Source organism: Nerophis lumbriciformis, linkage group LG33, assembly GCF_033978685.3.
Source record: "Nerophis lumbriciformis linkage group LG33, RoL_Nlum_v2.1, whole genome shotgun sequence".
Taxonomy (NCBI): Eukaryota; Metazoa; Chordata; class Actinopteri; order Syngnathiformes; family Syngnathidae; genus Nerophis; species Nerophis lumbriciformis.
This window is the reverse complement of record NC_084580.2, coordinates 26,034,986-26,062,089: the sequence shown is the minus strand read 5'-3', so window position 1 is coordinate 26,062,089 and position 27,104 is coordinate 26,034,986. Positions and strand designations below refer to the sequence as shown.

Genomic DNA, 27,104 nt, shown 5'->3' with positions numbered 1-27,104 from the left:
AGAGCCTTAAGGAACTCCGGGCGGATCTCATCTTCCCCCGGGGCCTTGCCACCGAGGAGCTTTTTAACTACCTCAGCAACCTCATCCCCAGAAATAGGGGAGCCCACCACAGATTCCCCAGGCACTGCTTCCTCATAGGAAGACGTGTTGGTGGGATTGAGGAGGTCTTTGAAGTATTCCCCCCACCGATCCACAACATCCACAGTCGAGGTCAGCATCACACCATCCTCACCACACATGGTGTTGACAGTGCACTGCTTCCCCTTCCTGAGGCGGTGGATGGTGGTCCGGAATCGCTCCGGAAGTCGTTTTCCATGGCCTCCCCAAACTCCTCCCATGTCCCAGTTTTTGCCTCGGCGACCGCTGAAGCCGCACTTCGCTTGGCCTGTCGGTACCTGTCAGCTGCCTCTGGAGTCCTATGAGCCAAAAGAACCCGATAACTCTTTCTTCAGCTTGACGGCATCCCTCACCGCTGGTGTCCGCCAACAGGTTCTAGGATTACCGCCACGACAGGCAGCAACCACCTTGTGACCACCAGGACAGGCAGCAAGCACCTTGTGACCACCGGGACAGGCAGCAAGCACCTTGTGACCACCAGGACAGGCAGCAAGCACCTTGTGACCACCAGGACAGGCAGCAAGCACCTTGTGACCACCAGGACAGGCATCAACCACCTTGTGACCACCAGGACAGTCAGCAAGCACCTTGTGACCACCAGGACAGTCAGCAAGCACCTTGTGACCACTGCCTTGTGACCACCAGGACAGGCATCAACCACCTTGTGACCACCAGGACAGTCAGCAAGCACCTTGTGACCACCAGGACAGTCAGCAAGCACCTTGTGACCACTGCCTTGTGACCACCAGGACAGGCAGCAACCACCTTGTGACCACCAGGACAGGCAGCAAGCACCTTGTGACCACCAGGACAGGCAGCAAGCACCTTGTGACCACCAGGACAGGCAGCAAGCACCTTGTGACCACCAGGACAGGCAGCAAGCACCTTGTGACCACAGCTCCAATCAGCCGCCTGGACAATTAGAAAAAGCTTGAAAGAAGGAAAGCAAATCAGTTTTAGTGTAAACTATTTAATGACTTGACACTAATACAAAATAATCACACTCATTTATTGACTACTTCTCGTTGTTTTGGTCCAACTTCTGAATGTTGTGGAGAGTTAAAGGAATATTTACATAGTTCAACATTTAGCATCACGTCCAGACGTGTTTCTGGGTACCATGGCGACGTTAAGACTGGACATCCACAGACATGCATAAAAAGCAAGAAAGTATTAAGAAGATGAAGGGTCCTATTTACAGCGGGTGGAATGTCATGACCTATTCATACTCCAGGGTGCTCCCAGAGAGAAGAAATATTTACACAACAACATCATCAAGTAAGTTTGTGCTGAGCTTTCACTTTCACTTTCACTTTCACTTTCACTTGTGTTCCAGCCGCAGCAGCTGCTCCTTGCCGTCGACGGTGATTGAGCGTAACTGGCCGTCTTCTTCTACTTCCACTCGCTCCACGCCGTTCTCCACCACTCTGTGGAGGACAAACACCTGAGTCACATGTTCCTTAGATCTTCCTCACACCTGAGTCACATGTTCCTTAGATCTTCCTCACACCTGAGTCACATGTTCCTTAGATCTTCCTCACACCTGAGGCACATGTTCCTTAGATCTTCCTCACACCTTCCTCACATGTTCCTTAGATCTTCCTCACACCTGAGTCACATGTTCCTTAGATCTTCCTCACACCTGAGTCAGATGTTCCTTAGATCTTCCTCACACCTGAGTCACATGTTCCTTAGATCTTCCTCACACCTGAGTCACATGTTCCTTAGATCTTCCTCACACCTGAGTCACATGTTCCTTACACCTTCCTCACATGTTCCTGAGATCTTCCTCACACCTTCCTCACATGTTCCTTAGATCTTCCTAACACCTGAGTCAGATGTTCCTTAGATCTTCCTCACACCTGAGTCACATGTTCCATAGATCTTCCTCACACCTGAGTCACATGTTCCTTAGATCTTCCTCACACCTGAGTCACATGTTCCTTAGATCTTCCTCACACCTGAGTCACATGTTCCTTAGATCTTCCTCACACCTAAGTCACATGTTCCTCACACCTGAGTCAGATGTTCCTTAGATCATCCTCACACCGGAGTCACATGTTCCTCACACCTAAGTCAGATGTTCCTTAGATCTTCCTCACACCTAAGTCACATGTTCCTCACACCTGAGTCAGATGTTCCTTAGATCATCCTCACACCGGAGTCACATGTTCCTCACACCTAAGTCAGATGTTCCTTAGATCTTCCTCACACCTGAGTCACATGTTCCTTAGATCTTCCTCACACCTGAGTCACATGTTCCTTAGATCTTCCTCACACCTGAGTCACATGTTCCTTAGATCTTCCTCACACCTAAGTCACATGTTCCTCACACCTGAGTCAGATGTTCCTTAGATCATCCTCACACCGGAGTCACATGTTCCTCACACCTAAGTCAGATGTTCCTTAGATCTTCCTCACATGTTCCTTAGATCTTCCTCACACCTGAGTCAGATGTTCCTTACACCTTCCTCACATGTTCCTGAGATCTTCCTCACACGTTCCTTAGATCTTCCTAACACCTGAGTCACATGTTCCTTAGATCTTCCTCACACCTGAGTCACATGTTCCTTAGATCTTCCTCACACCTTCCTCACATGTTCCTTAGATCTTCCTCACACCTGAGTCACATGTTCCTTAGATCTTCCTCACACCTGAGTCAGATCTTCCTCACACCTGAGTCAGATGTTCCTTAGATCTTCCCCACACCTGAGTCACATGTTCCTTAGATCTTCCTCACACCTTCCTCACATGTTCCTTAGATCTTCCTCACACCTGAGTCAGATGTTCCTTAGATCTTCCTCACACCTAAGTCACATGTTCCTCACACCTGAGTCAGATGTTCCTTAGATCTTCCTCACACCTTCCTCACATGTTCCTTAGATCTTCCTCACACCTGAGTCAGATCTTCCTCACACCTTCCTCACATGTTCCTTAGATCTTCCTCACACCTGAGGCACATGTTCCTTAGATCTTCCTCACACCTGAGTCAGATGTTCCTTAGATCTTCCTCACACCTGAGTCACATGTTCCTTAGATCTTCCTCACACCTGAGTCACATGTTCCTTAGATCTTCCTCACACCTGAGTCACATGTTCCTTAGATCTTCCCCACACCTGAGTCACATGTTCCTTAGAGCTTCCTCACACCTGAGTCAGATCTTCCTCACACCTTCCTCACATGTTCCTTAGATCTTCCTCACACCTGAGTCAGATGTTCCTTAGATCTTCCTCACACCTGAGTCACATGTGCCTCACACCTGAGTCAGATGTTCCTTAGATCTTCCTCACACCTGAGTCACATGTTCCTTAGATCTTCCTCACACCTGAGTCAGATCTTCCTCACACCTTCCTCACATGTTCCTTAGATCTTCCTTAGATCTTCCTCACACCTGAGGCACATGTTCCTTAGATCTTCCTCACACCTGAGTCAGATGTTCCTTAGATCTTCCTCACACCTGAGTCACATGTTCCTTAGATCTTCCTCACACCTGAGTCACATGTTCCTTAGATCTTCCTCACACCTGAGTCACATGTTCCTTAGATCTTCCTCACACCTGAGTCACATGTTCCTTAGATCTTCCTCACACCTGAGTCACATGTTCCTTAGATCTTCCTCACACCTGAGTCACATGTTCCTTAGATCTTCCTCACACCTGAGTCACATGTTCCTTAGATCTTCCTCACACCTGAGTCACATGTTCCTTAGATCTTCCTCACACCTGAGTCACATGTTCCTTAGATCTTCCTCACACCTGAGTCAGATGTTCCTTAGATCTTCCTAACACCTGAGTCAGATGTTCCTTAGATCTTCCTCACACCTGAGTCACATGTTCCTCACACTTCACCTTTAGATGTTCCTCACACTTCACCTTTAGATGTTCCTCACACTTCACCTTTAGATGTTCCTCACACTTCACCTTTAGATGTTCCTCACACTTCACCTTTAGATGTTCCTCACACTTCACCTTTAGATGTTCCTCACACTTCACCTTTAGATGTTCCTCACACTTCACCTTTAGATGTTCCTCACACTTCACCTTTAGATGTTCCTCACACCTTTAGATGTTCCTCACACTTCACCTTTAGATGTTCCTCACACCTTTAGATGTTCCTCACACTTCACCTTTAGATGTTCCTCACACTTCACCTTTAGATGTTCCTCACACCTTACGATGTTCCTCACACTTCACATTTAGATGTTCCTCACACCTTTAGATGTTCCTCACACTTCACCTTTAGATGTTCCTCACACTTCACCTTTAGATGTTCCTCACACTTCACCTTTAGATGTTCCTCACACTTCACCTTTAGATGTTCCTCACACTTCACCTTTAGATGTTCCTCACACTTCACCTTTAGATGTTCCTCACACTTCACCTTTAGATGTTCCTCACACCTTTAGATGTTCCTCACACTTCACCTTTAGATGTTCCTCACACTTCACCTTTAGATGTTCCTCACACTTCACCTTTAGATGTTCCTCACACTTCACCTTTAGATGTTCCTCACACCTTTATATGTTCCTCACACCTTTAGATGTTCCTCACACTTCACCTTTAGATGTTCCTCACACTTCACCTTTAGATGTTCCTCACACTTCACCTTTAGATGTTCCTCACACCTTTATATGTTCCTCACACCTTTAGATGTTCCTCACACTTCACCTTTAGATGTTCCTCACACTTCACCTTTAGATGTTCCTCACACTTCACCTTTAGATGTTCCTCACACTTCACCTTTAGATGTTCCTCACACTTCACCTTTAGATGTTCCTCACACTTCACCTTTAGATGTTCCTCACACCTTTATATGTTCCTCACACCTTTAGATGTTCCTCACCCTTCACCTTTAGATGTTCCTCACACTTCACCTTTAGATGTTCCTCATAGTATAAAGTATAATACTGACCTCTTAGTGGTGATCTTCCTGCCGTTGATGATCTTGGTGGACGTGGACACAGAGCGGAAGTTGCCCATCCCCCCTCCTCCTCCCCCTCCTCCATAGGAGCTGCTGGAGAAGGAGGTCAAGCCCCCCCCTCCCAGACCCCCCATGTGACCCATGTGACCCATGTGACCGATGTGACCCATGTGACCCATGGGACCCATGGAACTCATGGAACCCATAGAACCCATGGAACCGAAGGAACCAAAGGAACCGAAACCTGAAAAACAAAGACAGCAGAAAACCCTGGTGTCAAAGTAGGACTAAAGTAGGACTATGGTGTCAAAGTAGGACTAAAGTAGGACTATGGTGTCAAAGTAGGACTAAAGTAGGACTATGGTGTCAAAGTAGTACTAAAGTAGGACTATGGTGTCAAAGTAGGACTAAAGTAGGACTCTGGTGTCAAAGTAGGACTAAAGTAGGACTATGGTGTCAAAGTAGAACTAAAGTAGGACTATGGTGTCAAAGTAGGACTAAAGTAGGACTCTGGTGTCAAAGTAGTACTAAAGTAGGACTATGGTGTCAAAGTAGGACTAAAGTAGGACTCTGGTGTCAAAGTAGGACTAAAGTAGGACTATGGTGTCAAAGTAGAACTAAAGTAGGACTATGGTGTCAAAGTAGAACTAAAGTAGGACTATGGTGTCAAAGTAGGACTAAAGTAGGACTATGGTGTCAAAGTAGAACTAAAGTAGGACTATGGTGTCAAAGTAGAACTAAAGTAGGACTATGGTGTCAAAGTAGAACTAAAGTAGGACTCTGGTGTCAAAGTAGGACTAAAGTAGGACTATGGTGTCAAAGTAGGACTAAAGTAGGACTCTGGTGTCAAAGTAGTACTAAAGTAGGACTATGGTGTCAAAGTAGGACTAAAGTAGGACTCTGGTGTCAAAGTAGGACTAAAGTAGGACTATGGTGTCAAAGTAGAACTAAAGTAGGACTATGGTGTCAAAGTAGAACTAAAGTAGGACTATGGTGTCAAAGTAGAACTAAAGTAGGACTCTGGTGTCAAAGTAGGACTAAAGTAGGACTATGGTGTCAAAGTAGAACTAAAGTAGGACTCTGGTGTCAAAGTAGGACTAAAGTAGGACTCTGGTGTCAAAGTAGGACTAAAGTAGGACTCTGGTGTCAAAGTAGGACTAAAGTAGGACTATGGTGTCAAAGTAGAACTAAAGTAGGACTATGGTGTCAAAGTAGAACTAAAGTAGGACTATGGTGTCAAAGTAGGACTAAAGTAGGACTCTGGTGTCAAAGTAGGACTAAAGTAGGACTATGGTGTCAAAGTAGGACTAAAGTAGGACTATGGTGTCAAAGTAGGACTAAAGTAGGACTATGGTGTCAAAGTAGGACTAAAGTAGGACTATGGTGTCAAAGTAGTACTAAAGTAGGACTATGGTGTCAAAGTAGGACTAAAGTAGGACTCTGGTGTCAAAGTAGGACTAAAGTAGGACTATGGTGTCAAAGTAGGACTAAAGTAGGACTATGGTGTCAAAGTAGGACTAAAGTAGGACTCTGGTGTCAAAGTAGTACTAAAGTAGGACTATGGTGTCAAAGTAGGACTAAAGTAGGACTCTGGTGTCAAAGTAGGACTAAAGTAGGACTATGGTGTCAAAGTAGAACTAAAGTAGGACTATGGTGTCAAAGTAGAACTAAAGTAGGACTATGGTGTCAAAGTAGGACTAAAGTAGGACTATGGTGTCAAAGTAGAACTAAAGTAGGACTATGGTGTCAAAGTAGAACTAAAGTAGGACTATGGTGTCAAAGTAGAACTAAAGTAGGACTATGGTGTCAACGTAGGACTAAAGTAGGACTATGGTGTCAAAGTAGGACTAAAGTAGGACTCTGGTGTCAAAGTAGGACTAAAGTAGGACTATGGTGTCAAAGTAGGACTAAAGTAGGACTCTGGTGTCAAAGTAGTACTAAAGTAGGACTATGGTGTCAAAGTAGGACTAAAGTAGGACTCTGGTGTCAAAGTAGGACTAAAGTAGGACTATGGTGTCAAAGTAGAACTAAAGTAGGACTATGGTGTCAAAGTAGAACTAAAGTAGGACTATGGTGTCAAAGTAGAACTAAAGTAGGACTCTGGTGTCAAAGTAGGACTAAAGTAGGACTATGGTGTCAAAGTAGAACTAAAGTAGGACTCTGGTGTCAAAGTAGGACTAAAGTAGGACTCTGGTGTCAAAGTAGGACTAAAGTAGGACTCTGGTGTCAAAGTAGGACTAAAGTAGGACTATGGTGTCAAAGTAGAACTAAAGTAGGACTATGGTGTCAAAGTAGAACTAAAGTAGGACTATGGTGTCAAAGTAGGACTAAAGTAGGACTCTGGTGTCAAAGTAGGACTAAAGTAGGACTATGGTGTCAAAGTAGGACTAAAGTAGGACTCTGGTGTCAAAGTAGAACTAAAGTAGGACTCTGGTGTCAAAGTAGGACTAAAGTAGGACTATGGTGTCAAAGTAGGACTAAAGTAGGACTCTGGTGTCAAAGTAGGACTAAAGTAGGACTATGGTGTCAAAGTAGGACTAAAGTAGGACTCTGGTGTCAAAGTAGGACTAAAGTAGGACTATGGTGTCAAAGTAGGACTATGGTGTCAAAGTAGTACTAAAGTAGGACTATGGTGTCAAAGTAGAACTAAAGTAGGACTCTGGTGTCAAAGTAGGACTAAAGTAGGACTCTGGTGTCAAAGTAGGACTAAAGTAGGACTCTGGTGTCAAAGTAGGACTAAAGTAGGACTATGGTGTCAAAGTAGAACTAAAGTAGGACTATGGTGTCAAAGTAGAACTAAAGTAGGACTATGGTGTCAAAGTAGGACTAAAGTAGGACTCTGGTGTCAAAGTAGGACTAAAGTAGGACTATGGTGTCAAAGTAGTACTAAAGTAGGACTCTGGTGTCAAAGTAGGACTAAAGTAGGACTATGGTGTCAAAGTAGGACTATGGTGTCAACGTAGGACTAAAGTAGGACTATGGTGTCAAAGTAGGACTATGGTGTCAAAGTAGGACTAAAGTAGGACTATGGTGTCAAAGTAGTACTAAAGTAGGACTATGGTGTCAAAGTAGGACTAAAGTAGGACTGTGGTGTCAAAGTAGGACTAAAGTAGGACTATGTGTCAAAGTAGGACTAAAGTAGGACTATGTGTCAAAGTAGGACTAAAGTAGGACTATGTGTCAAAGTAGGACTAAAGTAGGACTATGTGTCAAAGTAGGACTAAAGTAGGACTATGGTGTCAAAGTAGGACTAAAGTAGGACTATGGTGTCAAAGTAGGACTAAAGTAGGACTCTGGTGTCAAAGTAGGACTAAAGTAGGACTATGGTGTCAAAGTAGGACTAAAGTAGGACTCTGGTGTCAAAGTAGGACTAAAGTAGGACTATGGTGTCAAAGTAGTACTAAAGTAGGACTCTGGTGTCAAAGTAGGACTAAAGTAGGACTATGGTGTCAAAGTAGTACTAAAGTAGGACTCTGGTGTCAAAGTAGGACTAAAGTAGGACTATGGTGTCAAAGTAGGACTATGGTGTCAACGTAGGACTAAAGTAGGACTATGGTGTCAAAGTAGGACTATGGTGTCAAAGTAGGACTAAAGTAGGACTATGGTGTCAAAGTAGTACTAAAGTAGGACTATGGTGTCAAAGTAGGACTAAAGTAGGACTGTGGTGTCAAAGTAGGACTAAAGTAGGACTATGTGTCAAAGTAGGACTAAAGTAGGACTATGGTGTCAAAGTAGGACTAAAGTAGGACTCTGGTGTCAAAGTAGGACTAAAGTAGGACTATGGTGTCAAAGTAGAACTAAAGTAGGACTATGGTGTCAAAGTAGGACTAAAGTAGGACTCTGGTGTCAAAGTAGGACTAAAGTAGGACTATGGTGTCAAAGTAGGACTAAAGTAGGACTATGGTGTCAAAGTAGGACTATGGTGTCAAAGTAGGACTAAAGTAGGACTATGGTGTCAAAGTAGGACTAAAGTAGGACTATGTGTCAAAGTAGGACTAAAGTAGGACTATGTGTCAAAGTAGGACTAAAGTAGGACTATGGTGTCAAAGTAGGACTAAAGTAGGACTATGGTGTCAAAGTAGGACTAAAGTAGGACTATGGTGTCAAAGTAGGACTAAAGTAGGACTCTGGTGTCAAAGTAGGACTAATGTAGGACTATGGTGTCAAAGTAGTACTAAAGTAGGACTCTGGTGTCAAAGTAGGACTAAAGTAGGACTATGGTGTCAAAGTAGGACTATGGTGTCAACGTAGGACTAAAGTAGGACTATGGTGTCAAAGTAGGACTAAAGTAGGACTATGTGTCAAAGTAGGACTAAAGTAGGACTATGGTGTCAAAGTAGGACTAAAGTAGGACTATGGTGTCAAAGTAGGACTAAAGTAGGACTATGGTGTCAAAGTAGGACTAAAGTAGGACTATGGTGTCAAAGTAGGACTAAAGTAGGACTCTGGTGTCAAAGTAGGACTAAAGTAGGACTATGGTGTCAAAGTAGGACTAAAGTAGGACTCTGGTGTCAAAGTAGGACTAAAGTAGGACTATGGTGTCAAAGTAGGACTAAAGTAGGACTCTGGTGTCAACGTAGGACTAAAGTAGGACTATGGTGTCAACGTAGGACTAAAGTAGGACTATGGTGTCAAAGTAGGACTAAAGTAGGACTATGGTGTCAAAGTAGGACTAAAGTAGGACTATGTGTCAAAGTAGGACTAAAGTAGGACTATGGTGTCAAAGTAGGACTAAAGTAGGACTATGGTGTCAAAGTAGGACTAAAGTAGGACTATGGTGTCAAAGTAGGACTAAAGTAGGACTATGGTGTCAAAGTAGGACTAAAGTAGGACTATGTGTCAAAGTAGGACTAAAGTAGGACTATGTGTCAAAGTAGGACTAAAGTAGGACTATGGTGTCAAAGTAGGACTAAAGTAGGACTATGGTGTCAAAGTAGGACTAAAGTAGGACTATGGTGTCAAAGTAGGACTAAAGTAGGACTCTGGTGTCAAAGTAGGACTAATGTAGGACTATGGTGTCAAAGTAGTACTAAAGTAGGACTCTGGTGTCAAAGTAGGACTAAAGTAGGACTATGGTGTCAAAGTAGGACTATGGTGTCAACGTAGGACTAAAGTAGGACTATGGTGTCAAAGTAGGACTAAAGTAGGACTATGTGTCAAAGTAGGACTAAAGTAGGACTATGGTGTCAAAGTAGGACTAAAGTAGGACTATGGTGTCAAAGTAGGACTAAAGTAGGACTATGGTGTCAAAGTAGGACTAAAGTAGGACTATGGTGTCAAAGTAGGACTAAAGTAGGACTATGGTGTCAAAGTAGGACTAAAGTAGGACTATGGTGTCAAAGTAGGACTAAAGTAGGACTATGGTGTCAAAGTAGGACTAAAGTAGGACTCTGGTGTCAAAGTAGGACTAAAGTAGGACTATGGTGTCAACGTAGGACTAAAGTAGAACTATGGTGTCAAAGTAGGACTATGGTGTCAAAGTAGGACTAAAGTAGGACTATGGTGTCAAAGTAGGACTAAAGTAGGACTATGGTGTCAAAGTAGAACTAACGTAGGACTATGGTGTCAAAGTAGGACTAAAGTAGGACTATGGTGTCAAAGTAGGACTAAAGTAGGACTATGTGTCAAAGTAGGACTAAAGTAGGACTCTGGTGTCAAAGTAGGACTAAAGTAGGACTATGGTGTCAAAGTAGGACTAAAGTAGGACTATGGTGTCAAAGTAGGACTAAAGTAGGACTCTGGTGTCAAAGTAGGACTAAAGTAGGACTATGGTGTCAAAGTAGAACTAAAGTAGGACTATGGTGTCAAAGTAGGACTAAAGTAGGACTATGGTGTCAAAGTAGAACTAAAGTAGGACTCTGGTGTCAAAGTAGGACTAAAGTAGGACTCTGGTGTCAAAGTAGGACTAAATTAGGACTATGGTGTCAAAGTAGGACTCTGGTGTCAAAGTAGGACTAAAGTAGGACTATGGTGTCAAAGTAGGACTAAAGTAGGACTCTGGTGTCAAAGTAGGACTAAAGTAGGACTCTAGTGTCAAAGTAGGACTCTGGTCTTGGAGTACCTGGATCAAAAGGTGAGAAGCCCCCAAAGGGCATGAGGCCCACAAAGCCTCCTGGGTAGGAACCACCATTTCGGCTTCGACTTCCCCGACTGTGGTGTCGCCGGCTTTTGCCAAAGAAAGGGTCTTCTTGGAAAGGGTCTGCACCTGGGAGGAGGAGGAGGAGTGGCACGTTGGCAAAGAGTTTTGGAGAAGAAGAAGCAAAGAAGATGTACCAAAGAAGTTGGCAAAGAGTTTTGGGGAAGAAGAAGAAGCAAAGAAGACGTACCAAAGAAGTTGGCAAAGAGTTTTGGAGAAGAAGAAGAAGCAAAGAAGACGTACCAAAGAAGTTGGCAAAGAGTTTTGGAGAAGAAGAAGAAGCAAAGAAGACGTACCAAAGCAGTTGGCAAAGAGTTTTGGAGAAGAAGAAGAAGCAAAGAAGACGTAACAAAGAAGTTGGCAAAGAGTTTTGGAGAAGAAGAAGCAAAGAAGACGTACCAAAGAAGTTGGCAAAGAGTTTTGGAGAAGAAGAAGCAAAGACGTACCAAAGAAGTTGGCAAAGAGTTTTGGAGAAGAAGAAGCAAAGACGTACCAAAGAAGTTGGCAAAGAGTTTTGGAGAAGAAGAAGAAGCAAAGAAGACGTAACAAAGAAGTTGGCAAAGAGTTTTGGAGAAGAAGAAGCAAAGAAGACGTACCAAAGAAGTTGTCAAAGAGTTTTGGAGAAGAAGAAGAAGCAAAGAAGACGTACCAAAGAAGTTGGCAAAGAGTTTTGGAGAAGAAGAAGAAGCAAAGAAGACGTAACAAAGAAGTTGGCAAAGAGTTTTGGAGAAGAAGAAGAAGCAAAGAAGACGTACCAAAGAAGTTGGCAAAGAGTTTTGGAGAAGAAGAAGAAGCAAAGAAGACGTACCAAAGAAGTTGGCAAAGAGTTTTGGAGAAGAAGAAGAAGCAAAGAAGACGTACCAAAGCAGTTGGCAAAGAGTTTTGGAGAAGAAGAAGAAGCAAAGAAGACGTAACAAAGAAGTTGGCAAAGAGTTTTGGAGAAGAAGAAGCAAAGAAGACGTACCAAAGAAGTTGGCAAAGAGTTTTGGAGAAGAAGAAGCAAAGACGTACCAAAGAAGTTGGCAAAGAGTTTTGGAGAAGAAGAAGCAAAGACGTACCAAAGAAGTTGGCAAAGAGTTTTGGAGAAGAAGAAGAAGCAAAGAAGACGTAACAAAGAAGTTGGCAAAGAGTTTTGGAGAAGAAGAAGCAAAGAAGACGTACCAAAGAAGTTGTCAAAGAGTTTTGGAGAAGAAGAAGAAGCAAAGAAGACGTACCAAAGAAGTTGGCAAAGAGTTTTGGAGAAGAAGAAGAAGCAAAGAAGACGTAACAAAGAAGTTGGCAAAGAGTTTTGGAGAAGAAGAAGCAAAGAAGACGTACCAAAGAAGTTGGCAAAAAGTTTTGGAGAAGAAGAAGAAGCAAAGAAGACGTACCAAAGAAGTTGGCAAAGAGTTTTGGAGAAGAAGAAGCAAAGACGTACCAAAGAAGTTGTCAAAGAGTTTTGGAGAAGAAGAAGAAGCAAAGAAGACGTACCAAAGAAGTTGGCAAAGAGTTTTGGAGAAGAAGAAGAAGCAAAGAAGACGTACCAAAGAAGTTGGCAAAGAGTTTTGGAGAAGAAGAAGAAGCAAAGAAGACGTACCAAAGCAGTTGGCAAAGAGTTTTGGAGAAGAAGAAGAAGCAAAGAAGACGTACCAAAGAAGTTGGCAAAGAGTTTTGGAGAAGAAGAAGAAGCAAAGAAGACGTACCAAAGAAGTTGGCAAAGAGTTTTGGAGAAGAAGAAGAAACAAAGAAGACGTACCAAAGAAGTTGGCAAAGAATTTTGGAGAAGAAGAAGAAGCAAAGAAGACGTACCAAAGAAGTTGGCAAAGAGTTTTGGAGAAGAAGAAGCAAAGAAGACGTACCAAAGAAGTTGGCAAAGAGTTTTGGAGAAGAAGAAGCAAAGAAGACGTACCAAAGAAGTTGGCAAAGAGTTTTGGAGAAGAAGAAGAAGCAAAGAAGACGTACCAAAGAAGTTGGCAAAGAGTTTTGGAGAAGAAGAAGAAGCAAAGAAGACGTACCAAAGAAGTTGGCAAAGAGTTTTGGAGAAGAAGAAGAAGCAAAGAAGACGTACCAAAGAAGTTGGCAAAGAGTTTTGGAGAAGAAGAAGAAGCAAAGAAGACGTACCAAAGAAGTTGGCAAAGAGTTTTGGAGAAGAAGAAGCAAAGACGTACCAAAGAAGTTGTCAAAGAGTTTTGGAGAAGAAGAAGAAGCAAAGAAGACGTACCAAAGAAGTTGGCAAAGAGTTTTGGAGAAGAAGAAGAAGCAAAGAAGACGTACCAAAGCAGTTGGCAAAGAGTTTTGGAGAAGAAGAAGAAGCAAAGAAGACGTACCAAAGAAGTTGGCAAAGAGTTTTGGAGAAGAAGAAGAAGCAAAGAAGACGTACCAAAGAAGTTGGCAAAGAGTTTTGGAGAAGAAGAAGAAGCAAAGAAGACGTACCAAAGAAGTTGGCAAAGAGTTTTGGAGAAGAAGAAGAAACAAAGAAGACGTACCAAAGAAGTTGGCAAAGAATTTTGGAGAAGAAAAAGCAAAGACGTACAAAGAAGTTGGCAAAGAATTTTGGAGAAGAAGAAGAAGCAAAGAAGACGTACCAAAGAAGTTGGCAAAGAGTTTTGGAGAAGAAGAAGAAGCAAAGAAGACGTACCAAAGAAGTTGGCAAAGAGTTTTGGAGAAGAAGAAGCAAAGACGTACAAAGAAGTTGGCAAAGAATTTTGGAGAAGAAGAAGAAGCAAAGAAGACGTACCAAAGAAGTTGGCAAAGAGTTTTGGAGAAGAAGAAGAAGCAAAGAAGACGTACCAAAGAAGTTGGCAAAGAGTTTTGGAGAAGAAGAAGAAGCAAAGAAGACGTACCAAAGAAGTTGTCAAAGAGTTTTGGAGAAGAAAAAGCAAAGACGTACAAAGAAGTTGGCAAAGAATTTTGGAGAAGAAGAAGCAAAGAAGACGTACCAAAGAAGTTGGCAAAGAGTTTTGGAGAAGAAGAAGAAGCAGAGAAGACGTACCAAAGAAGTTGGCAAAGAGTTTTGGAGAAGAAGAAGAAGCAGAGAAGACGTACCAAAGAAGTTGCCTCCAAAGAAGTCCCTGAACACGTCCTCTGGGTTTCTGAAGGTGAAGGGTTGATGGAAATGGTCTCCGTTGTGGTAATGTCCTCCTGGAACACATCATCCATCTTTATGTCTCAAGGTCACTCGTAGGTCAAAGGTCAGACAGTACGTGGCACGTAGACCACAACCGCAGATCCTGGACCACGGTGCTTCCAACTCAAGACTCGAGTGACACATCAAAGGTGACATCCAGGACCTTTGAGGTTTCACTCTACTTCTTGGAAAAGTGACCTTTTGCTAAAACACTAGCATAAAAATGTTGGCATGCTAACAATAGCATGCTTATTTGTTAGATATATTTGTGACTTTTTTTAGTCTATTCACACATTTCTTTAAACACAACTTTTTAATTGTAAACCTTTTCAATGAACTGCAAACAACACATCCAGAGGGAGCTTTCATCGTGGCAGGGCATTTTAATCACGCTAACATGAAAACAGTTTTCCCTCATTTCCATCAATATGTGAATTTTGCAACCAGGGGTGGAAGCAGATTGGACTTGGTGTATAGTAATATTAAACAGGCGTATAAAGCTGCACAACGCCCCCACTTCGGCTCCTCAGGCCATCTATCTGTGATGCTAATTCCTGCATACAAGCCCCTGCTGGTCAGGAAGCAAGCTACAGTGAAGCAGGTGAGGACCTGGCCAGAGGGAGCAATGTCAGCATTACAAGACTGCTTCGAAACCACAGACTGGGACATGTTCAAAGCAGCCGCCACCGAATATCACCACACATGTGTGGAGGAGTATACAGAGTCTGTGTCCGCATACATTCAGAAGTGCATGGAGGATGTCAGTGTGATCAAGAACATCCCCACACGGCCCAACGAGAAACCCTGGATGAACAGTGAGGTACGTGCAACGCTGAAGGCTCGGAACAAGGCTTTCAAGTCTGGCGACATGGGGGCTAGAGCTAACCTGAATCGTGCCATTAAGGTTGCAAAGCGTGCTCACAGTCAGAAAGTGCAGGACTTCTTCGAGAACCCTACAAACACTAGACGAATGTGGCAGGGCATACAGGTCATCACGGACTATAAAGCTGCCCCCTGTCCCTGTGACAACAGTATCAGCTTCCTAGGTGACCTTAACAACTGCTTTGCAAGGTTTGAGGCACTTAACACCACTCCGCCCTGATGAGCAGCCGCTCAACCTGGATATAGCGGATGTCCGAAAAACCCTGAGGAGAGTGAACCCCCGGAAAGCACCGGGACCTGACGACATTCCGGGCAAGGTGCTTAAGGGATGTGCAGACCAGCTGCCTGGGGTTCTCACAGACATCTTCAACATCTCGCTGACCCAGGCTGTGGTACCATCATGTTTTAAGACGGCCACAATCATTCCAGTGCCTAAAAACCCCACAATCTCCTCCCTCAATGATTACCGCCCCGTTGTACTCACCCTCATCATAATGAAGTGCTTGGAGAGGCTGGTAAAGGAATATATTGTCTCCAAACTTCCCCCTACATTTGACCCATACCAGTATGCTTATCGCCCTAACCGCTCCACAGAGGACGCCATCTCCTCTGCACTCCACCTGAGCTTAGAACATCTGGAAGGAAAGGACACACACGTGCGGATCTTGTTCCTGGACTTCAGCTCAGCATTCAACACCATCATCCCGCAGCACTTGGTGAGCAAACTGGCCCCCCTTGGATTCAGTACTCCCCTTTGCAACTGGCTGCTTGTCTTCCTCACAGACAGACCCCAATCTGTGAGAGTGGGCAACAACACCTCCAATGCCATCTCCCTGAGCACCGGCTCCCCCCCAGGGCTGCGTCCTGAGTCCGCTGCTGTTCACGTTGATGACCCATGACTGCTGCGCCAGGTCCACTACTAACCACATTGTGAAGTACACGACAGTAGTGGGCCTCATCCGTGACAACAACGACATGGACTACAGGGAGGAGGTGAAACATCTGCTTGACTGGTGCAGAACCAACAACCTGGTCCTGAATGTCAACAAGACCAAGGAGATCATGGTTGACTTCAGGAAGCACCAGTCCAGCCACGCTCCACTCTACATCAACGGCACAGCGGTGGAGATAGTAAGCAGCACCAAGTTCCTGGGGGTGCAGACAACGGAGCTCTTGTAAAAAGAGCTCAGCAGCACATGCACTTTTTGCGTGGGATGAAAAGAGCACAGCTCTCTCAGCACATTCTACAGAGGCACTATAGAGAGCCTGCTGACCAACAGCATCTCTGTCTGGACTGGAGCCTGCAATGCCTCAGACTGGAAGTCTCTCCAGAGAGTGGTGAGGACGGCGGAAAAGATCATCAGGACTCCTCTTCCTCCTATCCAGGAGATCTCAAAAAGCCACTGCCTGACCAGGGCTCAGAAAATCTGCAAAGACTCCTCCCACCCCCACCAAGGACTGTTTTCACTGCTGGACTCTAGAAAGAGGTTCCGCAGCCTCCGAAGCAGAACCTCCAGGTTCTGCAACAGCTTCTTCCCTCAGGCCGTAAGACTCTTGAACGCATCATAATTAAATGATCCCCTCAACTCCCCCCAAAATGGATTAACTCGCTGGAATAAAAAAGACAATATAACATACATCCATAAACGTGGACGCATGTGAAAAAGTGCAATATATTTATCCGTACAGTAATCTATTTATTTATATATATTTATTTATTTTATATATATATTTATATACATTTATTATTCATATGTGCACCTTATTGCTTTTTTTACCCTGCACTACCATGAGCTTATGTAACAAAATTTCGTTCTTATCTGTGCTGTGAAGTTCAAATTTGAATGACAATAAAAAGAAGTCTAAGTCTAAATTTTCTATGTATCTATTTTTTAAAGTTATTTTATATGTTTTCTATTTTTTTTTTTACTTTTTGAATAAATGAATTTACATTTTTAAAACATTTTGAAATATCCATCCATCCATCTTCTGGGGTCGCGGGGACAACAGCTCCAGCAGAGACCCCCAGACTTCCCTCTCCAGAGCAACATTAGCAACTACCTCCTGGCGAATCCCGAAGCGTTCCCAGGCCAGAGAGGAGATGTAATCCCCCCATCTGGTCCTTGGCCTGCCGCGGGGTCTCCTCCCAGTGGGACGTGCAACAAGGACCTCCTTGGGAGACGCTGGTGAGGCATCCGCACGAGATGCCCAAACCACCAAGCAAAGGAGCAGCGGCTCTACTCCGAGTCTCTCTCGGGTGACTGAACTTCTCACCCTATCTCTAAGGGAGATGCCAGCCACCCTTCTGAGGAAACTCATTTCGGCCGCTTGTATCCGCGATCTTACTCTTTGGGTCATGACCCACACTTCATGACCATAGGTGAGAGTAGGAATGTAGATAGCTCGGTAGACCGAGAGCTTTGCCTTCTGGCTCAGTTCTCGTTTCGCCACAACAGTGCGGCAGAGAGACTGCAATACTGCCCCAGCTGCTCCGATTCTCCGGCTGATTTCCTTCTCCATCTTTACCTCACTCGTGAACAAGACCACGAGATACTTAAACTCCTCCACCTGGGATAGAGTCTCGTCCTCTACCTGGACTGTACAAAACCATCGGTTTCCTGCTGAGAACCATGGCCTCAGATTTGGAGATGCCGATCCTCATTCCAGCCGCTGAACACTAGGCTGCGAACCGATCCAGTGAGAGCTGAAGGTCACGAACCGAAGGTGCCATCAGGAACACATCATCTGCAAACAGCAGTGACGCAACCTTTAGCCCCCCGAGACGTATACCCTCTCCGCAATGGTCACGACTCTGCCTAGAAATCCTGTCCATGAAAATCACAAACAGGATAGGTGATAGAGCGCAGCCCTGGCGGAGACCAACCCCCACTGGAAACGGATCCGACTTACATCCAAGCACCCGGACACAACTCTCGCTTTGGTTGTACAGAGATTGGATGGCCCTCAGCAGGGTTCCCCTCACTCCATACTCCCAAAGCACCTCCCACAAGATCTCCCGGTGGACCCGGTCATACGCCTTCTCCAAATCCACAAAGCACATGTAGACTGGATAGGCATACTCCCAGGCCTTCTCCAGGATTCCCGCAAGAGTAAAGAGCTGGTCAGTTGTTCCACGACCAGGACAGAATCCACATTGGCCGGACCCTCCTTTCCAGTACCTTGGCGTAAACTATCCCAGGGAGGCTGAGTAGTGTGATACCCCTGTAATTAGCACACACCCTCTGGTCCCCCTTTTTGAAAAGGGGAACCACCACCCCAGTCTGCCACTCCCTCTGCACTGTCCCAGACTTCCACTCAATGTTGAAAAGGCGTATCAACCAAGACAGCCCATCAACACCCAGAGTCTTCAGCATTTCTGGACGGATCTCGTCACTGTGGAGTTGTTTAACTACCTCAGTGAGTTCACTCCGAGAGATCGACGTCGATCCCCCATCATCCTCAAGCTCTGCTCCTGTCAGAGAGGTTGTGTGTGATGTATTTGGGTTCAGGAGTTCCTCAAAGTGCTCTTTCCAACGCCCTACGACTTCCTCACTTGAAGTCAGCAAAGTCCCATCCTTGCCGTACACAGCTTGGATGGTTCCCTGCTTCCCCCTCCTGAGGTGCCGTATGGTCTTCCAGAACAGCTTTGGTTCCGCCCGATAGTCCTTCTCCTTGGATTCCCCAAACTGCACCCACACCCTCTGCTTAGCCTCGTCCACAGCCACGGCCGCTGCCCTTCGGGCCTGTCGGTACCTTGCAACTGCCTCCGGAGTCCCCGGGGATAACATACCCCGGTAGGACTCCTTCTTCAGTCGGACGGCTTCCCTGACCACCACTGTCCACCAGGGTGTTCGAGGGTTACCGCCCCTTGAGGCACCTAAGACCTTCTGGCCACAGCTCGCAGCTGCAGCTTTAGCAATAGAGGCTTTGAACATTGCCCATTCCTGTTCAATGGCCCCAACCTCCACAGGGATGGCAGAGAAGTCCCGCCGGAGGTGGGAGTTGACCAAACTCACCACCAGATGGTGATCAGTTGACAGTTCAGCCCCTCTCTTCACCCGAGTGTCCAAAACATACGGCCTCAGATCAGCTGATACGATTACAAAATCGATCATTGATCTTTGGCCTAGGGTGCTCTGGTGTCTGGTACCAGGTACACCTATGAGCATCCTTATGCTTGAACATGGTGTTTGTTATCGCAAGTCCGTGACTAGCACAGAAGTCCAATAACAATCCACCACTCAGGTTCAGATCAGGGAGACCGTTCCTCCCAATCACGCCAGTCCAAGTATCACTGTCATTGCCCACGTGCGCGTTGAAGTCCCCCAGCAAGACTATGGAATCCCCTGCCGGCGCCCCATACAGGACCCCATGCAAGGTATCCAAGAAGGCCGAATACTCTGAACTCTTGTTTGGTGCGTACGCACAAACAACAGTCAAGAGTTTCCCCCCTCTAATCCTAAGGCGAAGGGAGGCGACCCTCTTGTCCACTGGGGTGAACTCCAATGTACAGGCACTCAGCTGTCGACTCGTGAGTATCCCCACACCCACCTGGGCCCTCACACCCTGAGCAACTCCAGAAGTGAACAAGGTCCATCCCTTGTCCAGGAGTGTGGTTTCAGAGCCCTTGTTATGCGTAGAGGTAAGCCCCACCAGATCCAACCGGTAGCGTTCCACCTCTCGCACCAGCTCAGGCTCCTTCCCCACCAGCGCAGAGACGTTCCACGTCCCGAAAGTCAGCCTCTGCTGCCCCGAATTGGTCCGTCTGGAGCCTCCACTTTCACTGCCATCCACTTGGCAGCGCACCCGACCACACTGGTTCCGACCGCGGGTGGTGGGGCAACGTGGCGGAGAAGATGGTGTGTCCACGTAGCTTTTTCGGGCTCGGCCCGGCCGGGCTCCGTGGCCACCAGGCACTCGCTGATGAGCCCTGCCTCCGGGCCTAGCTCCGGAGGAGGCCGGGCCGGGTAACGCATCTTCTCTTCGTTTTTTTCATGGGGGGTATCGTAACCCTGATGGGGGGGGGGCATTCGGGTGCTACACCTTGCCCAAGGGTGACCCGGATCTATGTAAGGCAGGGGCGTTCAACTCCCTGAGGCTTTAATACAAGCCCACATTCCATACATTTTGAAATATATATTTTTTAAATTACAAAATCATCACAATTTCTTTTTATTTGTATATATTTTTTTTTATTTTTTTTATTAAAAAATACATATTTAAACAAAAAAAATGTACATTTTGTGTAGTACCAGGATAATTACCTAGACCTCCAGCGCTCCCCGTGAGTCCTTCTTTGCCGTAGCGATCATACGTGCTCCTCTGGTTGGCTGCACACAAAGATGGTGGTGAAATAAAGAATAAACAAGAGCAGGTAAAGGCGTAGTAGAACAAGAGCAGGTAAAGGCGTAGTAGAAGAAGAGCAGGTAAAGGTGTAGTAGAAGAAGAGCAGGTAAAGGTGTAGTAGAAGAGCAGGTAAAGGTGTAGTAGAAGAAGAGCAGGTAAAGGTGTAGTAGAAGAAGAGCATTAAAGGTGTAGTAGTAGAAGAGCAGGTAAAGGTGTAGTAGTAGTAAAAGAAGAGCAGGTAAAGGTGTCGTAGAAGAAGAAGAGCATGTAAAGGTGTAGTAGTAGTAGAAGAAGAGCATGTAAAGGTGTAGTAGAAGAAGAAGAGCAAGTAAAGGTGTAATAGTAGAAGAGCAGGTAAAGGTGTAGTAGTAGAAGAGCATGTAAAGGTGTAGTAGAAGAAGAGCATTAAAGGTGTAGTAGTAGAAGAGCAGGTAAAGGTGTAGTGGAAGGTAAAGGTGTAGTAGTAGAAGAAGAGCAGGTAAAGGTGTAGTAGAAGGTAAAGGTGTAGTGGAAGGTAAAGGTGTCGTGGAAGGTAAAGGTGTAGTAGTAGAAGAAGAAGAGAAGGTAAAGGTGTAGTAGAAGGTAAAGGTGTAGTGGAAGGTAAAGGTGTAGTGGAAGGTAAAGGTGTAGTGGAAGGTAAAGGTGTAGTAGAAGGTAAAGGTGTAGTGGAAGGTAAAGGTGTAGTAGTAGAAGAAGAAGAGAAGGTAAAGGTGTAGTAGAAGGTAAAGGTGTAGTGGAGGGTAAAGGTGTAGTAGAAGGTAAAGGTGTAGTAGTAGAAGAAGAAGAGAAAGTAAAGGTGTAGTAGAAGGTAAAGGTGTAGTGGAAGGTAAAGGTGTAGTGGAAGGTAAAGGTGTAGTAGAAGGTAAAGGTGTAGTAGAAGGTAAAGGTGTAGTGGAAGGTAAAGGTGTAGTAGAAGGTAACGGTGTAGTAGAAGGTAAAGGTGTAGTAGAATGTAAAGGTGTAGTGGAAGGTAAAGGTGTAGTGGAAGGTAAAGGTGTAGTGGAAGGTAAAGGTGTAGTGGAAGGTAAAGGTGTAGTGGAATGTAAAGGTGTAGTAGAATGTAAAGGTGTAGTGGAATGTAAAGGTGTAGTGGAAGGTAAAGGTGTAGTGGAAGGTAAAGGTGTAGTGGAATGTAAAGGTGTAGTAGAATGTAAAGGTGTAGTGGAAGGTAAAGGTGTAGTAGAAGGTAAAGGTGTAGTAGAATGTAAAGGTGTAGTAGAATGTAAAGGTGTAGTAGAATGTAAAGGTGTAGTGGAAGGTAAAGGTGTAGTAGAATGTAAAGGTGTAGTAGAAGTTAAAGGTGTAGTAGAAGGTAAAGGTGTAGTAGAAGGTAAAGGTGTAGTAGAAGGTAAAGGTGTAGTAGAATGTAAAGGTGTAGTGGAAGGTAAAGGTGTAGTGGAAGGTAAAGGTGTAGTAGAAGGTAAAGGTGTAGTAGAATGTAAAGGTGTAGTAGAATGTAAAGGTGTAGTAGAAGGTAAAGGTGTAGTAGAAGGTAAAGGTGTAGTAGAAGGTAAAGGTGTAGTAGAATGTAAAGGTGTAGTAGAAGGTAAAGGTGTAGTAGAAGGTAAAGGTGTAGTAGAAGGTAAAGGTGTAGTAGAATGTAAAGGTGTAGTAGAATGTAAAGGTGTAGTAGAAGGTAAAGGTGTAGTAGAAGGTAAAGGTGTAGTAGAAGGTAAAGGTGTAGTAGAATGTAAAGGTGTAGTAGAAGGTAAAGGTGTAGTGGAAGGTAAAGGTGTAGTAGAAGGTAAAGGTGTAGTAGAAGGTAAAGGTGTAGTAGAAGGTAAAGGTGTAGTGGAATGTAAAGGTGTAGTGGAAGGTAAAGGTGTAGTAGAATGTAAAGGTGTAGTAGAATGTAAAGGTGTAGTGGAAGGTAAAGGTGTAGTGGAAGGTAAAGGTGTAGTGGAAGGTAAAGGTGTAGTGGAAGGTAAAGGTGTAGTGGAAGGTAAAGGTGTAGTGGAAGGTAAAGGTGTAGTAGAAGGTAAAGGTGTAGTAGAATGTAAAGGTGTAGTAGAAGGTAAAGGTGTAGTAGAATGTAAAGGTGTAGTAGAAGGTAAAGGTGTAGTAGAAGGTAAAGGTGTAGTAGAAGGTAAAGGTGTAGTAGAAGGTAAAGGTGTAGTGGAAGGTAAAGGTGTAGTAGAAGGTAAAGGTGTAGTAGAAGGTAAAGGTGTGACAAACCATCAGACAAAACTTCATAAGCTTCTGACAGCTCCTTGAACTTCTTCTCAGCCTCCTCCTTGTTCTCAGGGTTCTTATCAGGGTGCCACTTCAGGGCCAGTTTCCTGTATCTGGAACACACACACACACACACATGTGCATGAAGAACAAACAACAACACCACACACACATGTGCATGAAGAACAAACAACAACACCACACACACATGTGCATGAAGAACAAACAACAACACCACACACATGTGCATGAAGAACAAACAACACCACACACACATGTGCATGAAGAACAAACAACACCACACACACATGTGCATGAAGAACAAACAACAACACCACACACACATGTGCATGAAGAACAAACAACAACACCACACACACATGTGCATGAAGAACAAACAACAACACCACACACATGTGCATGAAGGAGGTACAACACCACACACACATGTGCATGAAGGAGGTACAACACCACACACACATGTGCATGAAGAACAAACAACAACACCACACACACATGTGCATGAAGGAGGTACAACACCACACACACATGTGCATGAAGGAGGTACAACACCACACACATGTGCATGAAGAAGGTACAACACCACACACACATGTGCATGAAGGAGGTACAACACCACACACACATGTGCATGAAGGAGGTACAACACCACACACACATATGTGCATGAAGGAGGTACAACACCACACACACATGTGCATGAAGGAGGTACAACACCACACACACATATGTGCATGAAGGAGGTACAACACCACACACACATGTGCATGAAGGAGGTACAACACCACACACATGTGCATGAAGAAGGTACAACACCACACACACATGTGCATGAAGGAGGTACAACACCACACACACATGTGCATGAAGGAGGTACAACACCACACACACATGTGCATGAAGGAGGTACAACACCACACACACATGTGCATGAAGGAGGTACAACACCACACACACATGTGCATGAAGGAGGTACAACACCACACACACATGTGCATGAAGTGCAAGTTAAAACTCTACTATGCAAACTTCACTTCTTTGTAAATATATATACACACAAGCATTATTGACCTACAGTTAACAACTAAGTTATTTCACTTGACTTTTTTCTGTGTTGATTGAGCTGTGTTGAAGCAGCAAAAGAGGACATTATGTTAAATGAAGACTTTCTGTCTCTGATAGTTGATATAATAATGTAAGTGCATCATAAAGCCTACATGAATAGTCTCTCCTATTGCTATTCTACTATGTTTTTCAGCTATAGTTACATTAAACATTAGTAATGCAGCAGCCTAGTTTTGAATGGCAGGGTCCCTGCTATCACATGTTGATACAAATATAACATTTAGTAAGTCATTATTTTGACTTAGTAAATAGTCAAAATATTGACTTACTAACTAACACATACAGACTTGGTATGTGCAAGTCATTGTTTATATTGTCTCGCTGAAAACCGTTTTTATTCCCGAATAATAAATAAATGTCATTTTTACGCTTTCTTGATGTCGTCTGCAGGCGCATCTCTGCGCACTCCCAGGACCTGGTAGTAGTCCACCATGGCTGACGGGACCTTCTCAAGCCTGTCCGACCTAGGAGCACAGGTTGCCGGTTAGATTCCACGTCTCGCAAATCCAGACGAGGCTCAAAATCCCTCCATTTTTAAGGCCGGAATGATCCAGATTAGCTGAAATGCTAGTATGAAATGCTAGCATGCTAATGTTGGCCCGATAACAGGAACAGTTGGCGTATGCTAGCATAAGACGTTAGCATGCTCAAGAGTCAGAATGCTAACACCGGGACAAGTTAGCATACTTCTTGTATCAAAATCCATGTTTTTTTTAGGTTAAAATTAATAAACTCAGCAAAAAAATGTTAGCATGAAACGTTAGCATGCTCAAGAGTCAGAATGCTAACACCAGGACAAGTTAGCATACTTCTTGTTTCGAAATCCATGCTTTTTTTAGGTTAAAATTAATAAACTCAGCAAAAAATGCTAGTATAAAACGTTAGCATGCTCAAGAGTCAGAATGCTAACACCGGGACAAGTTAGCATACTTGTTGTATCAAAATCCATGTTTTTTTTTTTAGGTTAAAATGAATAAACTCAGCAAAAAATGCTAGTATAAAACGTTAGCATGCTCAAGAGTCAGAATGCTAACACAAATTAGCATACTTCTTGTATCAAAAACCAATGTTTTTTTTAGGCTAAAATGAATAGACTTAGCAAAAATGCTAGCATAAAACGTTAGCATGCTCAAGAGTCAGAAAGCTAACACAAGTTAGCATACTTCTTGTATCAAAATCCATGTTTTTTTTAGGTTAAAATTAATCAACTCAGCAAAAATTTTTAGTATAAAACGTTAGCATGCTCAAAAGTCAGAATGCTAACACCGGGACAAGTTAGCATACTTCTTGTATCAAAATCCATGTTTTTTTTTAGGTTAAAATTAATAAACTCAGCAAAAAAATGTTAGCATAGAACGTTAGCATGCTCAAGAGTCAGAAAGCTAACACAAGTTAGCATACTTCTTGTATCAAAATCCATGTTTTTTTTAGGTTAAAATTAATCAACTCAGCAAAAAATGTTAGTATAAAACGTTAGCATGCTCAAAAGTCAGAATGCTAACACCGGGACAAGTTAGCATACTTCTTGTATCAAAATCCATGTTTTTTTTTAGGTTAAAATTAATCAACTCAGCAAAAAATGTTAGTATAAAACGTTAGCATGCTCAAGAGTCAGAATGCTAACACCAGGACAAGTTAGCATACTTCTTGTTTTGAAATCCATGCTTTTTTTGGGTTAAAATTAATAAACTCAGCAAAAAATGCAAGCATAAAACGTTAGCATGCTCAAGAGTCAGAAAGCTAACACAAGTTAGCATACTTCTTGTATCAAAATCCATGTTTTTTTTAGGTTAAAATTAATCAACTCAGCAAAAAATGTTAGTATAAAATGTTAGCATGCTCAAAAGTCAGAATGCTAACACCGGGACAAGTTAGCATACTTCTTGTATCAAAATCCATGTTTTTTCTAGGTTAAAATTAATAAACTCAGCAAAAAAATGTTAGCATGAAACGTTAGCATGCTCAAGAGTCAGAATGTTAACCCCAGGACAAGTTAGCATACTTCTTGTTTCGAAATCCATGCTTTTTTTTAGGTTAAAATGAATAAACTCAGCAAAAAATGCTAGCATAAAACGTTAGCATGCTCAAGAGTCAGAAAGCTAACACAAGTTAGCATACTTCTTGTATCAAAATCCATGTTTTTTTTAGGTTAAAATTAATCAACTCAGCAAAAAATGTTAGTATAAAATGTTAGCATGCTCAAAAGTCAGAATGCTAACACCGGGACAAGTTAGCATACTTCTTGTATCAAAATCCATGTTTTTTCTAGGTTAAAATTAATAAACTCAGCAAAAAAATGTTAGCATGAAACGTTAGCATGCTCAAGAGTCAGAATGCTAACCCCAGGACAAGTTAGCATACTTCTTGTTTCGAAATCCATGCTTTTTTTAGGTTAAAATGAATAAACTCAGCAAAAAATGCTAGTATAAAACGTTAGCATGCTCAAGAGTCAGAATGTTAACACAAATTAGCATACTTCTTGTATCAAAAACCAATGGTTTTTTTAGGCTAAAATGAATAGACTTAGCAAAAATGCTAGCATAAAACGTTAGCATGCTCAAGAGTCAGAATGCTAACAAGTTAGCATACTTCTTGGATGGCGACATGTATCGAAATCCATGGTTGTGTAGGGTTTAAACCTGTATAGGAAATGAGCTAAAACGCTAGTAAAAACGCAAGAAGCCACGGAGTTGCGACGTCAGTCTCCAATTTACGGCCAGTCCCGTCATATTGTGTTTAAGAGCGAAGGAAAACAGGTTTTTAATTGCGGGCTGAACACAAATTGAACATAATTACTGTTAGTTGTTGGGAAAATGTTCAACTTGTAGACAAATATATATATTAATACATTAATATTGAAGAAAAAAAGGGAAATTGTCCTACATTTGGTCACGGCAGCCACCGCGCTGAAATAAACAAAACACTCAAACAAAAACGCTTGTTTGTTTCTACACATTTTTAAACACGCAATATAGCAAAACGTCTTCAAATGTGGACAATAATAATAATAATAATAGCAATAATAATAATAATAATCCGATGGTTAGCATAGCGGTTAGCTCGCAGGCTAGCCAGCATTTAGCAGCCCGCGAGCTCAGCGCCAATGACGTCACGTCACGTTTACCTGAAACGATGTTGTCGTGTGACGTGGGACAAAAGTGATTTAGTGAGGTTGTTTGTAAAAAAAAAAGAAAAAAAAAGAAGAAGCTTCAAACGCAGAGCGGCTTCTTCTTCTTCTTCTTCTCGCCACAACAAACTGCAGCTTGTCGGATTAGTCGCA

At 43.6% G+C, this 27,104-nt stretch overlaps 1 protein-coding gene across 1 annotated transcript; it reads right to left on the bottom strand.

Moving 5' to 3' along the window:
* Positions 1–1,071: 1,071 nt before the first annotated feature.
* dnajb6a (DnaJ heat shock protein family (Hsp40) member B6a) lies at positions 1,072–27,104 on the bottom strand. Its single transcript, XM_061928770.2, has 8 exons — positions 26,949–27,104; positions 24,193–24,288; positions 22,682–22,791; positions 20,425–20,490; positions 14,197–14,292; positions 11,098–11,241; positions 5,028–5,280; positions 1,072–1,544 (listed from the first exon to the last, which is right to left on the bottom strand). Exons 2-8 carry the CDS (start codon positions 24,255–24,257, stop codon positions 1,439–1,441), a joined length of 840 nt encoding a protein of 279 aa, XP_061784754.1. The 5' UTR covers positions 24,258–24,288; positions 26,949–27,104; the 3' UTR covers positions 1,072–1,438.

What these genes read in the sequence shown, in the direction of transcription:
- dnajb6a (XM_061928770.2), bottom strand. Translation starts at nt 24,257, where the DNA reads ATGGTGGACTACTACCAGGTCCTGGGAGTGCGCAGAGATGCGCCTGCA. An exon ending in CTTTGGAGGCAACTTCTTTG is followed by an intron (nt 11,242 to 14,196) that starts GTACGTCTTCTC and finishes TCCTCCTCCCAG; the next exon opens with GTGCAGACCCTTTCCAAGAA. An exon ending in CTTCTCACCTTTTGATCCAG is followed by an intron (nt 5,281 to 11,097) that starts GTACTCCAAGAC and finishes TTTGTTTTTCAG; the next exon opens with GTTTCGGTTCCTTTGGTTCC.